We start from the raw sequence: 14,810 nt of genomic DNA, 5'->3' as shown, positions 1-14,810 counted from the left end.
ACGTTTGTTGAGAAAATGAGATGCAGAAATGATAAAACAACAAAATTGCATAAGTGAGGCCCATTATCCAAAGCCCAGGTCGGCCACTCTTATAGGCTTTTATCATTTATTTTTTCATTATTTTAATGCCAAATAATTCTAACTTAAACCTAAGTGGTTACCTATAAATAAATAGTGATGGCTCTCATTCACACTTAACTTTAACAGATGAAATTTGAGCCTCCTATTCTTTCTCTATAGCCGCCACTTCCCTTCTCTTTTTCTCTTCAATTTCGAACCTTGAGTGAATGAGTGAGTGCCCACAGACATCAAGTGGTATCTCAATCATAGTGTGTAAGATTGTGGAAAATCAACTAACTAGAAGGAGAATCAGCATTAAAGGGAGAGAAAGAGATCCAAGTTCAAATCTTGGTGATGCTCTGCTACAGAAACTGACATTTCATTCTCTTTTTTGGTGTATAGGTGGCTTCTCTTGAACTTTGCTGCATATTGTTTATGAGTTTGACTATTCATTCAGCTGCCATAACTGACTGATGAGTAGTCTTTTTCTAAAATTACAATTTGACTCAGTCAAAAATAGTTTCTTTTCCAAGCAATTATTGTTTTAGTTACAAAGTAGCACAGAAGAAATTTCAATCGTAAGAAAATGTGAGGTTGGAATTACACATTTGATTATGATCATCATATATATAAGAGATAATCCATATATAAAGAGAGGTGACACCATTTTACACACACAAAGGCTTAATTCTATTCTGAACAATCAAATTAAAAGTAAGCAAATCAAATTACAGAAATAACAGAATTAATTTTAAGTGTTTTTTTGGTAACTGACTTGTTGCATTCTTCAACTCCAATTATTTCCACAAGGAAACATAGAAATACCAACTCTAGCTGATTGATTCTGTATCATCCAAGTTTGTATGTAGTCCAATCTGAGAACACTTCCAAGCTTAAGACAGAATCCGATAGATTTGAAATGCAAACAGCTACTCAATTATGGTAATAGCTTGTGTTTACATGTCTCACAAGGTGTTGCAAGGACTACAAAATGTTGGGGCTAACTTGATTTTCCCATGAAATTCTCACTGTCCTGCACAATGTAACAGAGAATGAAAAATTGGTTCATAGATTTCCCAACATGAAACATTTCCAGAAGTTGCTCCCGCAAATACTAAGTGACATCGTTGGTTTGAAACACAAAGGCCTCAAGTCTGATTTGGAAAGTTTGATAAGTTTTCTAACCTGTAAAAAGTTTGAGTATCACAGAAAAGCATTCCTAATTATTTTTCTAACGAGGCGAGTGAGTGGACTATCTCTTGTTCTTAGCTTTGAAACCTGTTGATCGGATAAAAGACTTAAGATGCTGACACTGCCTAGAGAAGAACCGCTGATACATAGGCATCCTAAAATCAGAAAATCAAACACAAGAAATGGCCTTCATCAGATAGCTGTTGAAAATGAGACACTGAATATTTTCAACCCCAAGATGGGTCATCAGTATGATACATAATATATTATTTGTTTTCAAAGACAAAATGTAAAATTTGGGAGAGAACAGAAGAGAAAAGAGTAACATACCTATATTTTCTTGCAATTAACAGTTATATTTGGGATGTGAGCAATTATTGGCCAGTCCTCCCCTGTCTCCCTCTCCACTCGTGGTCTTAGCAATTCACACAAAGTGATATGAAGATCAGAAAGAGAAATGGGTAGTTCTTTTGGCAAGCATTGCAGCTTAGGACACTCTTCAATCCTCAACTCCTCAATGGAGGTGAGCTGTTGTAAGGCCGCCTCGTCTAACTGCCTCAAGTTTAAACATCTCATAATTCTAAGCTTCCTTAAACTGATCAAAGGTGCCTGATCCATCAGTTGAGGTCTTGGGAGTAATAATGGTGGTATTAGTTCCTCACTGACACTTAGTTCAAGCACTGTCAATGATGGAAAATAATCTCCTAACAATGTCACTTTGAGTTTATTACAATTATGAAGATGAAGATTCTTAAGACGAGGTAAATCTCCACCTTCAATAAATGACCACTCTTCGAGATTAGACAAATTCTGAAATCTCATGCTCTCCAAAGATGTAAAGAATGGCTTTGTTTGTATTGCAACAGAAGAAGAGTCAACACTAGCAGAATAGTAAAACTCTGAACCAATTCTCACCACACTATTCAAATGTCCGATGACAAGGTCTTTGAGAGAAGGCAGTTGTCCCAACGACGGCAAAAAGCTGCAATTAGAACAATCTACCATATTCAGGCTTACTAAATTAGACAAGCAGCGATGATCTCCCATCCAAATTGGGAAATTGTTGCCTTTGTAGTTCGAAATTGCAAGTGCTTTTAGGTTTGGGTGAGGCTGGAGGGCACTAAGTAGCTCTCCTTCATTGTGCAAGTAATCACCCCATGCCAAACATAGGTGGCTAAGAAACTTCTTACTCTTCAATGTTGCATCTGTAACTTCCTCAAGGCTACTCACATTTTCTAGTCCCTCTATCAGAAGACTACCGTGTAGATCTTGAAACTCATTCAACAACTTAATGCCACCAGAATCTCTATTTCTTCCCACAACAAATCTATTAAGTGTTTGCAGATTTTGTAGCTTCCCCAATTGCAATGGCATCTCTAATAAATTCCAAGAAACACTAAGATGTCGCAACTTGATTAAACTTCCTATATCAGTTGGTAGTCTAGTAACTTTTCTACATCTCTCCAACAATAGTGTCTCCAAATTATACAACATACATATTGTATTAGGTATGTCTTTAATATATTTACAATCTAACTTCAAATATCTTAAATACTTCAAATTGCCTATTGAATTAGGAAGCTTGGTGATATCACAGTCCGTTGTTGATAGTACTCTCAACAGTGGGAATGCTTTGTCCAAGTTCTTAATCTTAAACAACTCTAGACCATCATATTTTGAACCTTCGTGCCACAATATAGTCCGCAAGCACTTGGCTTTAAATAGCTCCTCAAATTCCTTAGGGTCAATGTCTTTTGCACATCGTTGCATGTATGAAAAATGACGAACCTTGTGAGAACATTTACTGATATTATTCATTATTAAACAAAACTCACCAGAAACAAATATTGCCAAATCATGTATAAGATCATGCATGAGAAAAATCGGGTCCACCTCATAATTGTTATTTGATGGTTGAAAAAATGACATAGAAATTAGATCTTCGAAATACTCTTCTCCAACTTCCTCTACTCTCTTTTTATTTGAAGACTGTAAAATACCTTCAGCCATCCATAACAACACCATCACTTCTTTTCTAAAATGATAGTCTTTTGGAAATAGGGAGCAGTAAGCGAAACATTGCTTTAATTCTGGGCGTAGATTAAAATAACTCAACCACAAAGATGGAAGAATTTTAACTTCATTTCTCTCGTACAACTCCCATATATCATTTTTTAGAATTTTTTCCCATTCCTCCTTTCTCTGCTTCCGTCGTACGAGAAGACCCATTGACTTGATTGCCAAAGGGAGACCCTTACACTTGTCAACTATTTTTTCTCCAATTTGTTTGAGATCCAAGTAATCATTTGAGTCCACAACAAGTGAAGCATGTTTTGCAAATAATTTCCAGCCAGCAACCTCATTTATTCTTTCTAGTTGATAGGTTGACTCAGTTTTCATAATCGATGCAACAACTGTACTCCGAGTTGTCACAATGATCCTACTTCAATGCAACCCTGATATAAAACAATTATTTAAGACATCCCACTTGGAAGGATCCTCATCCCAAACATCGTCAACAACAAATAGAAACTTCTTCCCTCTCAGAGCCTTCTTTACTTCTTCTTGAAGATCATATGGCTCCTCAATCTCACATTTTCTACAAGTGACCTTCTCAATAATTAGTTTCATCACTTTCATACAATCAACTTTATCATCTCCCATCGTAATCCACACTTTGGTGTTAAACGTTTTGTTGACTCTCTCGTCTTTGTAAACAAGTTGAGCAAGAGTAGTCTTTCCAATACCGCGCCCATCCCAACTATAGGAATCACAGATAATTTGTCACCACCAGTTGTTTCATCCGATAAAAGCAACTTAATAATCTCTTCTTTCTCATTGTCCCTTCCATAAATATCATTTTCTTCTAGAGATGGAGCACATACCCTCTCTGGAAGCTTATGATTCTTCACACGTTCCAAACCAAGATCTTTATTGTCTAGAAGAAGCTTCAATTTCTCAAGTGTCTCTTCTATCTCAGCTTTTATGGTCTTGTCAAAAGATGTTAAAGGAGTTGATGAGACGAGTCTCATGAGTGCCTGACATGTATTATGCAATAGAGTAATTGACAATATTTCTTCCATAAAGAAAAAGAGACTCATAGAATAACTACTAGTGTATTGTAGAACAAATTTTACAAACTGTCAAACCTCAATATACCACCCAAATCAACAAAAAAACGCAACCTCAAAAAAATTTAAACTTCAAAATTGTTTATTTTAATTGTATTTAGATATTGAAGTTTAATTTTAGTATCTAGACTATATTAATATTTTCTTCTATTTGAAACATATATATGTATTCTTTTATATCTAATAATTATTTGAAAACTAAAAACTAACAATAATAATAATAACAAAAATAAGATTGGTGTGGGCAGGTTAATATGACCAAACTAAATTATTGGGCGGGTTATAATTAGATGTTTGCAGGCTGATATTACCATTGGGTTGTTTAAAATATACTATAACCCAACGAATATTCACTCTTATTAACTATGTCTAAAGCATAGTAAATGGTCATTAGATCACTCCTAAGTGATCTAATCCTAAGTGATCTAATGAGTGATCTAATGACAAAGCAAAATAAAGAAATCCAATCCATTGTTTTATCAGTAGTACCTTACTAGTGAAACTGCCTTTCATTTTGTTTCGCTGTGCTTCATTGTCGATTTTGTAAATCAAGTCGTCTGCATCATAAATTACATCCTTGAGATCATCAAGCCACTTCCTTACTCTTGGGTCTTTGATGAGCTTCTCCTCAGCATCAGTGAGCAGCAGATCAGCAGAGGATAGCAAAGTTTTCAACTCCTTCACCAGCTTCAGAATGGCATCTTTTCCTTTGAAGAATTCCTTCACCTCACTAGTTAACTTGTTCACCAATGGATTAAGCAAAGCAGAGAGAAGCGGTCTTGCAACTAATTCAGCCATGAGATCTTCAAAAACTTGGAAATGATTAAAGGAAAGATTGGTTGATGAACACAAAATAAACTCAAAATAAAGGATTAAGGAAAGTGATTGAGTGTAGTAGCTCTTGCACTAGCATAGCATATGATATATTGAATATGAAAGAATATCATGGGGCCACATTATATTATGATTATTAATTAATATTAATATTGTTTGTCTTACAATGGTATTTACTTATTATTTTTCATAGAGTTGGTATTAGGTACCAGGATAATGAAAACAAAACACAACAACTCACAAAAACCAATTTGTTTCTATTATAAAAATAGAGGTTTAGTATTATCATTACATGTGTTAATTGAGACAAAGAAGCTGAAAACCTTGCAATCAAAAAGAGCTTTAGTGCATATGTTTGTTCAAACAAAATATCAGCTAATTAACTAATTAATATATTAGTGGTGGCTATAGTTGGTAAACCTACTGCCTTAATTATTATACAAGATAAGTACAAAGACTTTGATATAATCATAATTAATAGAACGCAATATTTTTAGTTAATATTTATTAGTGTTATATTGTTGCTTTTAGTTTATGAAACCAAATCCATTCACACACCACACACTCAAACAATGCTTCTTTCAACTTTCTTTAACTATATTCATTCAAGTAGAAATCAACCTTCAGATCAAATGGTAAAAGTAAGCACTGTGTCTCGTTATGGATACCGCCTTTTTCCACTCATCATCTTCTGTTTTCGGCTCACATTACAATGAGAATCGGAAATTTAAGGAAAGAAAAGTAGTTGCATAATTAGAACATATGAACTAGGAAAGAAAAGGAAATGATAAACATGAACACATATATAGTGCAAACTATTGACATTTTTTAATATAGTAAAGAGCACCTGCAGTGCCTATAGCACCTCATATGAAGTGTTATATCGCTAATGGTGTAATTAAATATCAAATCTTATATGAGATGTTATATCGCTACGCTGTCTGATAAGGTTGCTAGGTACCATGGTGCCTCGTAGCAAAATGCTCCTTCTATAAATAATGAAAAAGCTAAAGAAATGAAGTTAATGTGAGGTCAATATGGAAAAGTAGTAGAAAATAATAAAACCCCACAGCTCACATCTTTTTTTTCAAAAAAAGAGAAATAGACTACCCCACCACTATGTATTAATAATGGTTATAAGAAGAATACAAAAGAGGAAATGATAAGATCACAAAACAAAACAGACCAAAACATCAAGTCTTTTTACATCAACACACTCCCACTCCCTACACAAGTCTAGAAAGGGAAAATTCTCAAAATGTTTTGTTCTAAAGGCCCATGTGACTGTCCAAAATCGAACTCTCTCCCAAACGTCCTCCGCTGGAATATTCTGCTATTTCTTTCTCAATCCACACAGCCCATTACATATGAAAACGAGCAGACCAAACTTCAATGAATGCCACCCAACTGATGCACCCAAATCATGAACTTCAAATGGTTGAATATGTGTCAATGCAGAGTCTGTAACAATAACATCATGCAGTTCTGCAATGGGGAACATAAACAAAGCATAAATAACCACACAAAGCAAGAAATTTTGGGAGTCTATTATGTACTGCCACCAACTAATAACATCCATTATATACCAATTAGTCAATCTGAATTCCCAGGCAGCCACTTTAGCTAAGGTTTTTGAACCCAAACCAAAGGTGAAACAATAAAAGTCATTTAAGTTGTTCTTCAGTATAGAGGATGAAACTCTGATTACACATCAAAAATTGATTGTGTCAAACATGTTAATCATCTCACAACCATAAAAAGTTCTAGCAAAATACAAGCAAAGAATTACAGCAAAACATCACAAAATATAAAGATGAACCTTTGGGTTAGGCTAGAGGTAGAAACTGGTACAGGTGATGATGCTTCCAATGTATCTACTACATAAAAATGAAGAAGAATATGTTAGGCCTCAAAAATATGCTTTCATATCCAGGTGTATAAATAAGGCATTCAATTTAGTTCCTTTAGGAATGATTGTTTTGTTAATTGGTTAGTTAGAATTCATATGTTAAAGAAGGTGAAACGCTTTCTGGGGAGATACCAAACTGTCTCAAAAAGTTTGAAACTTTGTAATTCTTTCTTTGATATCAATAAAATACCTTTATTCCAGTTCTATCAAGTATTGGATTGGATCAATAGTGTCATACCTGGGTTTTGTGCAATAGATTCAACCAACCTCCCAGTGTCATACACACAACACAACCTAAAACAAGAATGAAGACTTTGATTCAATACCGAATAAAGCTTTTAAACAATTACAAAAGACAAGAAAATAGAGTGATACCTATATTTTCTTGCGATCAAGAATGATATTTGGGATGCGAGCAATAATTGGCCAGTCCTCCCCTATCTCCCTCTGGACTCGTGGTCTTAGCAATGGACAATCGATGATGTGAAGATCAGAAAGAGAAGTGGGTAGTTGTTTGGGCAAGCATTGGAGATCATCACAAGAATAAATATACAACATCTCAAGAGAGGTGAGGTGCTGAAAGGTCACTTCATCAAAGTGCATCAACTTTTCACATCTGCCAATTGTAATCTTCTTTAAACTGATCAAAGGGGCCTGCATGAGTTGCGGTCTTGGGAGTAATAATGGTAATAGGACCTCGCTGCTATATATTGAAAGGTTTGTCAATGAAGGCAAATATTCCCTAACAATGTCACTTTGAGTCTCTCACAACCTTCAATATGAAGATTCTTAAGCCGAGGAAAAACTCCGCCTTCAGTAAATGACCATTCTTCGAATTTAGGCAAAAAGTGAAATTGCAATGTCTCCAGAGACCTAAAGAATGACTTTGTTTGTATTACAACAGAAGAAGAAGAAGAATGAAGACTAGTAGAGTAATAAAACTCTGAAGCTATTCTCTCCAAACCATTATAACGCATAATAACAAGGTCTTTGAGACATGGCAGTTGTCCCAACGACGGCAAAAAACTACAATTATTACAATCAAAAATCGTCAAGCTTACTAAATTAGACAAGCATTGATGGTCTCCCATCCAATTTGGGAAATTGTTGCCTTTGTAGCTGTTAATCTCAAGTTCCTTCAAGTTTGGATGAGGCTGGAGGGCATTGAGTAGCTCTCTTTCTTTTTGCAAGTCATCAAGTTCAGCTTCACGACCATATTCCCATTCCAAACATAGCTGACTAAGAAACTTCTTACTCTTTAATAATGGAGTTGCTGCATCTGAAACATCCACAATCTGATTTTTCCCAAAGTATCTCAGCTGAGCTGATCTTTCCCTCGAAGATTCTACTGTTTCTTTCCAACCATACTGCCCATAACAACGCCAAAATAGATGTCCTCCATAGGATAACCCTTCTCTTTCCTCCAATCAGCTTGTACGTTAAGACCTGGTCTACACCTCGGGGCAACACAACCATTAAAAATTTTACCAAAATATAACTAAATATAATTACAGCAGAAAATTACAAAATATACAATAGAAAATAAAGAAAAAGAAGAAGGAGAGGAGCCAAACTATCATACCTGGCTTATCTGTTTTTAACAGTGATATTTAGGATGTTAGCAATAATTGGCCAGTCCTCCCCTGTCTCCCTCTCCACTCGTGATCTTAGCAATTTTCACTCCTTAATGCGTAGATCAGAAAACAGTAATACCTATATTTTCTTGCGATCAAGGATGATATTTGGGATGTGAGCAATAATTGGCCAGTCCTCCCCTATCTCCCTCTGGACTCGTGGTCTTAGCAATGTGCAATAACTGATGTGAAGATCAGAAAGAGAAGTGGGTAGTTCTTTTGGTAAGCACCAGAGGTAAGGACACTCTTCAATCGTCAACTTCTTAAGACGAGGAAAAACTCCACCTTTGATAAATGACCACTCTTTCAGCTTAAACAATTCCTCAAATGTCAAGGTCTCCAAAGATGCAAAGAATGGCTTTGTTTGTACTGCAACAGAAGAAGAAGAATCAAGAATAGTAGAACAATAAAACTCTGAATCTATTCTCACCACACCACACCGCATGATGGTAAGATCTTTGAGAGAAGGCAGCTGTCCCAACGACGGCAAGAAGCTGCAATTAGAACACCTTGTAATGGTCAGGCTTACTAAATTAGACAAGCAGCGATGATCTCCCATCCAATTTGGGAAACTGCTGCCTTTGTATCTCCAAATCTCAAGTTTCTTCAAGTTTGGATGAGGTTGGAGGGCATTGAGTAGCTCTCTTTCTTTGTGCAACTCGTCAACTTCAGATTTATGAAAGAAACCCCATTTCAAACATAGGAGACTAAGAAACTTTAAACTCTTTAATGGTGTTGTAGCATCTGAAACTTCCTTAAGGCTACTCACATTCACATTTTGTAGTCCTTCAATAGAAAGACTCCCGTGTAGATCTTGAAACTCTTTCAACAATTCAATACCACCACAATCTTTATTTCTTCCCACAATAAATGCATTAAGTGTTTGCAGATTTTGTAGCTTCCCCAATTGCAATGGCATCTCTTCAAATGACCACCCATTAGGAACACTAAGATGCCGCAACTTGATTAAATTTCCTATGTCAGTTGGTAGTCTAGTAACACATGTATACTCCAACAATAATGTCTCCAAATTATACAACTTACATATTGTATTAGGTATCTTACCAAGATTATAACAATCTAACTTCAAATATCTTAAATACTTCAAATTCCCTATTGAATCAGGAAGCTTTGTGATCTCATCATTGTTTAATGATAGAACTCTCAAGCCCGGGAATGACTTGTCCAACTGCTCAATCTTTAGCTGATCAACTGTTCGACGTTGTTTCCACAATATGGTGCGCAAGCACTTAGCTTTAAATAACTCCTCAAATTCCTTAAGGTCATTGTCTTTCGCACATCCTTGTAGGTACGAAAAATGACGAACCATGTGAGAATGTTTACTGATATTATTCATCGTTAAAGAAAACTCACCAGAAACAAAGATTGCCAAATCATGTATAAGATCGTGCATGAGAAAAGTCGCCTCCTTCGCATCGTTATTTGATGGTTGCAAAAATAACATTGAGATCAAATCTTTGAAGTACTTCTTTCCGATATCTTCAATTCTGTCTTTCTTGTTAGGAAGTAAAAGACCTTCACCTATCCACAATAAGACCAACTCTTCTTCTGTGTACTTATAACCTTTAGGAAATATAGCACAATAGGAGAAACAAGACTTCAAATGTGAAGGTAAATAAAAATAGCTCAGCCATAAAGCTGGAAGAATACCAACACTCTCATTCTCATACAACCCCCATATATCGTTGTTCAATATGTCATCCCAATCCTCTTTATTTTGCTTCCCACGTAAAAGACCCCCAAGTGATTTTATAGCCAGAGGAAGACCATTACACTTTTCAACAATTTTTCGACCAATTACTTGTAAATCAGTGTACTCGTGCGTGTTGACATCGATTGTAGCACATCTAACAAACAACTGCCAACCTTTGTCAGTAGAGATAGTGCTTAGGGAGTAAGTTGACAACTTATTTCCCATAATTGATGCAACCTTATTGCTACGTGTCGTCACAATGATCCTGCTTCCATGCAACCCTGATTTGAAACAACTGTTTAAGACATCCCACTTGGAAGGATCCTCATCCCAAACATCATCAACAACAAACAGAAACTTCTTTGTACTCAGAGCCTTCTTTACTTCTTCTTGAAGATCATACGACTCCTCAATTTCACATTTTACAGAAGTGACCTTCTCGACAATTAGTTTCATTACTTTCATGCAGTCAACTTTGTCATCTCCCACCGTAATCCATACTTTGGTATCAAAAAAAATTTCAACTCTGTCATCCTTGTATACGAGTTGAGCAAGAGTAGTCTTTCCAATACCGCCCATCCCCACTATGGGGATCACAGACAATTTGTCACCACCACTTGTGCCATCCGACAGAAGCAGCTTAATAATAGCTTCTTTATCATCATCCCTTCCATAAACATCAGATTCTTCAACAGAAGGAGTACATACTCTTTCTGGATGTTTTTGTTTTTCTATACGTTTCAAACCAATATATTTATTGTCTAAAAGAACCTTCAATTTCCCAAGCGTCTCTTCTATCTCGGGTTTGATGGTCTTATCAAAAGAAGTTAAAGGAGTCGATGAGATGAATCTCGTGAGTGCCTGACAAGTATTATGCACTAGATTAATTGATACAGAAAGAGTGAGGAATTATATTATATTCTCATATATTGGAAAAGACTCATACAATAAACACTCTAATAATTCAAGTAAGTAAATAGTGTAGAATATTCTCTAACTAATCTAATGACAAAGCATGTCATAATAACTAATTAGAGAAATCCAATCCATTGATTTATCAGTACCTTACTAGTACAAGTGCAGCTGCTATGAGATTCTAGATAACCACCACCATCCATTTCCTTTTGCCATGCTTCAGTGTCAATCTTGTAAACCAAGTCGTCTGCATCATAAATGGCATCCTTGAGATCATCAAGCCATTTCCGCACTCTTGGGTTTCTGATTAGCTTCTCCTCGGCATCAATGAGCAGCAGATCAAAAGAGGACAACAAAGTTTTGAACTCCTTCAACAGCTTAAGAATGGCATCTTTTCCTTTGAAGAAGTCCTTAACCTCAGTAGTTAACTTTTTCACCAATGGATTAAGCAAAGCAGAGAGAAGTGCTCCTCCAACCACTTCAGCAGCCATAAGATCTTCAAAAACTCGAAAAGGATTACAGGAAGAGAGAGAGAGAAAGAGAGAAATCAGAAATAATTTGGCTTGAGTTCACATTAAAATTTTGAGTACGTAGTAAAATACCTCTCTAAAAGCAGATCATGGGGTCCATTAAACATTGTTTATTATGAGTTTGTTTTGTTTTATGGATCGCAGTGTAAAACAAAACATGAGTACACCTTTTTAATTACTGTAAACTAATGCTCATTTACAATAATATAATTATATGTTAATTTAATAGTGGTAGACTGTGCTAGCTGCATGGTTTAAATAAATTTAAGATAAAGAAATAAAATAACACCTCATTACATGTGCCTTCCCGTACGGCTATGAAGATTAGAGAAACTTTGATTATATGAAGCAAGAGAAATATAGCTAGCATTGTAGTATTTGTTTATAAAATGTAAAGGTTAATTGGAATACAGCTCAAAAATCAGATCAAGGAATTAATCAACATTATCACAAATACACAATAATAATGTCTAGTGGGGGATTGCTTTCCAACTTTACTTTAACTGTTAATTTAATATCATTTTAGTATCTTATTGTTTGTCATAACACCAACTTACAACCCTTCTTTCCCAACTCTTCAAACATTACAACCCCATCCTCATTAGAATAATACTCTAATCCTCGCTTTATAACATTATATATGTTTATGCATAATTGGCTCACAACCTCTGTTTATCATTAATGTCAAAAGTCCCTTAACCGTGCTATACACTAAAATACTAACTCTGCAATAACAACTTCACTTATTCTTGTTACGATTATATATATAGACTAAAATTAGTCAAAGCAATTGCATAGACAAATAATCTTCAAAAAAAAAAAAAGAATAAGAGAAAATGGAGAGCAAATTTATATTAAGAAAAGGTAGCAATGGTTGTTTTGTTGGTTCTCTCTACTAGTACTAATGGTAGTGCATACATACAGATATATATATATATATATATATATATATATATATGTTACAATAACAGTACTCTAATAGTCACTCAAACTAAAAGTAAGCAAATCATATTCATGTGTTTAATTTGGTGGTAACTGACTTCTTCCATTCTTTAGAAACAAACATACAAATCACTTAATAGCATTAATCACTGACAATTTGTCACCACCGATTGTGTCATCCGATAAAAGAGACTTAATAATAGCTTCTTTATCAGCATCCCTTCCATAAACATCAGATTCTTCCACTAAAGGACCACATACCCTTTCTGGCTTCTTATGATCTTTTGCACGTTCCAAACCAAGATCTTTGTTATCTAGAAGAAGCTTCAATTTCTCAAATGTCTCTTCTATCTCAGGTTTTATGGTCTTATCAAAAGAAGTTAAAGGATTTGTTGAGATGAGTCTCATGAGTGCCTGAAGTATTATGCTTGCATGCAATAGGTCAATTGACAGAGAAAGAGTGAAGAATTGCATTAAATAAACCACCAACTAGTTAAGCCAGCTGTCTTAATTAACAGCTATTGTATCAAAGTTTAGCAATCTTTGATACAATATAGATAGATACACACACAAAGGTAGCAATGGTGGTTAGAAACAAGAGTGAGTGAAGTTAGAGAAACAGCATCCAAGTTTGTATGTAGCCCAGCCAATCCAAGGTTAAGGCAGAAGCCTGTCGATTCCGGATATATTCACATTCACTTTGAATGGAAGCTATTAATTTGAAAGGCCTTAACAAGTAGAGTAGAGATTAACCTTTTGATCAAATTAATAAGCATGAGGCCACTACCTTAGTTAAGGACTACTTTCATATTTTCTCTTTTGAAATATTTGTATTAAACTTTAGACTGATATCACTCTCTAGGTGTATTTTAGGGTGTTAATTTTGGCTGTGAATTGATTATTTCGGATTGTTTTGTGTGGTTTTGTTACTGTATCGATTGTATTTGGATGCACTCTTCGAGTCAGTGTCAAACTCCAAATGAACCGAAGTATCTTCATAGTCTAACAGGTTTTATGTTTTTTTAAGTTTTGAACGATTCAGAATGCATTGGACAAATTAAGTATTGTTGCTATTACGAAATTGTTAGTTGTGTAAGTTACTAGTACGACGTTGTAGCTTCACCAAAAATGCATACAACCAAGAAACCAAAACAAGTGAAAGCAATTGCATAGACAAAAAAGAATAACAGAAAATGGATACCAAAAATGTTGCAATGGTTACAAGACTGATTCAAATTACATAAACAACATAAACATAATTAGTCAGATTGAAACATACAAAATATAACATAAGGTGATTACTTTGCTGCACTAGCTGATTGATTGATTGATTGATTCTGAATCATCCAAGTATGTAATGTCAATCATTTAGAAGCATTTATTAATAATTCCTCTACACTACTCATTTATGGTTGGACCCTGCAACAACAGAGTAACACCTTGTGTTAAATTCTACCAGTCAAGCAAAGCTTCATTTTGTTATGCCAACATCTATACAGTCTCTTCTTAATTGAAAAGAAAAAAAAAATTGTAAGGTAATCATAATATACTAGATTGGCCTCTTTTAGTGAATAGTAAGCAAAGTCAATCTGAATAACATGGTAATTCTTCAATATACAGGATGAAACTTTGAATAACATGGTATTTTGTAAAAAAATAAATTGATTGTGTCATACATATTTCTCAAAACCACTAAATATTCTAGCTATAAACAAATAAAATTAAACACCACAAATATTTAATAAATAATGAAAATAACAAATAAAGAAGCAGAAGAAGAGGAGTCAAACTATCATACCTGGGTTTTGTACAGCTGAATCAATCAACCTGGCAGTGTTGTACACACAACACAACACAACACAACCTAAAACAGAAACAAGAAATAAATAAAATGAAAACTTCGATTCATAATTGAATAAAGCTTTTAAGCAATTTTAAAAGTGCTAAGGG

At 34.8% G+C, this 14,810-nt stretch overlaps 2 protein-coding genes and 1 pseudogene across 6 annotated transcripts; all 3 read right to left on the bottom strand.

Moving 5' to 3' along the window:
* Positions 1 to 621: 621 nt before the first annotated feature.
* On the bottom strand, positions 622 to 4,277 carry LOC115708924 (putative disease resistance RPP13-like protein 1; annotated as a pseudogene).
* A 1,747-nt stretch (positions 4,278 to 6,024) lies between these two features.
* On the bottom strand, positions 6,025 to 10,141 carry LOC133035564 (putative disease resistance RPP13-like protein 1). Of its 5 annotated transcripts, XM_061111443.1 has the most exons (7): positions 8,708 to 10,141; positions 8,187 to 8,576; positions 7,501 to 7,998; positions 7,364 to 7,419; positions 7,036 to 7,093; positions 6,803 to 6,916; positions 6,145 to 6,701 (listed from the first exon to the last, which is right to left on the bottom strand). In XM_061111443.1, the coding sequence occupies exon 1, from the start codon at positions 10,114 to 10,116 to the stop codon at positions 8,839 to 8,841; it is 1,278 nt and encodes a 425-aa protein (XP_060967426.1). In that variant the 5' UTR covers positions 10,117 to 10,141; the 3' UTR covers positions 6,145 to 6,701; positions 6,803 to 6,916; positions 7,036 to 7,093; positions 7,364 to 7,419; positions 7,501 to 7,998; positions 8,187 to 8,576; positions 8,708 to 8,838. The 5 variants fall into 5 exon arrangements, with proteins under 5 accessions (XP_060967425.1, XP_060967426.1, XP_060967423.1 ...); XM_061111442.1 differs by having other exon boundaries at positions 6,025 to 6,701; positions 7,501 to 8,571; XM_061111440.1 differs by having other exon boundaries at positions 7,501 to 8,576.
* On the bottom strand, positions 10,119 to 11,879 carry LOC115709493 (putative disease resistance RPP13-like protein 1). Its single transcript, XM_061111360.1, has 3 exons — positions 11,538 to 11,879; positions 10,247 to 11,334; positions 10,119 to 10,128 (listed from the first exon to the last, which is right to left on the bottom strand). Exons 1-3 carry the CDS (start codon positions 11,877 to 11,879, stop codon positions 10,119 to 10,121), a joined length of 1,440 nt encoding a protein of 479 aa, XP_060967343.1.
* Positions 11,880 to 14,810: the final 2,931 nt, after the last annotated feature.

Source organism: Cannabis sativa, chromosome 3 (assembly GCF_029168945.1).
Source record: "Cannabis sativa cultivar Pink pepper isolate KNU-18-1 chromosome 3, ASM2916894v1, whole genome shotgun sequence".
Taxonomy (NCBI): domain Eukaryota; kingdom Viridiplantae; phylum Streptophyta; class Magnoliopsida; order Rosales; family Cannabaceae; genus Cannabis; species Cannabis sativa.
Note: the sequence above shows the minus strand (reverse complement) of the source record. Positions and strands in the feature narration are given on the sequence as shown.

Coding starts and splice junctions, on each gene's coding strand:
- LOC133035564 (XM_061111442.1), bottom strand. CDS start 10,116: ATGAATAATATCAGTAAACATTCTCACATGGTTCGTCATTTTTCGTAC.
- LOC115709493 (XM_061111360.1), bottom strand. CDS start 11,879: ATGGCTGCTGAAGTGGTTGGAGGAGCACTTCTCTCTGCTTTGCTTAAT. Junction 11,335..11,537: donor GCTGCACTTGTACTAGTAAG/GTACTGATAAAT, acceptor AATACTTGTCAG/GCACTCACGAGATTCATCTC.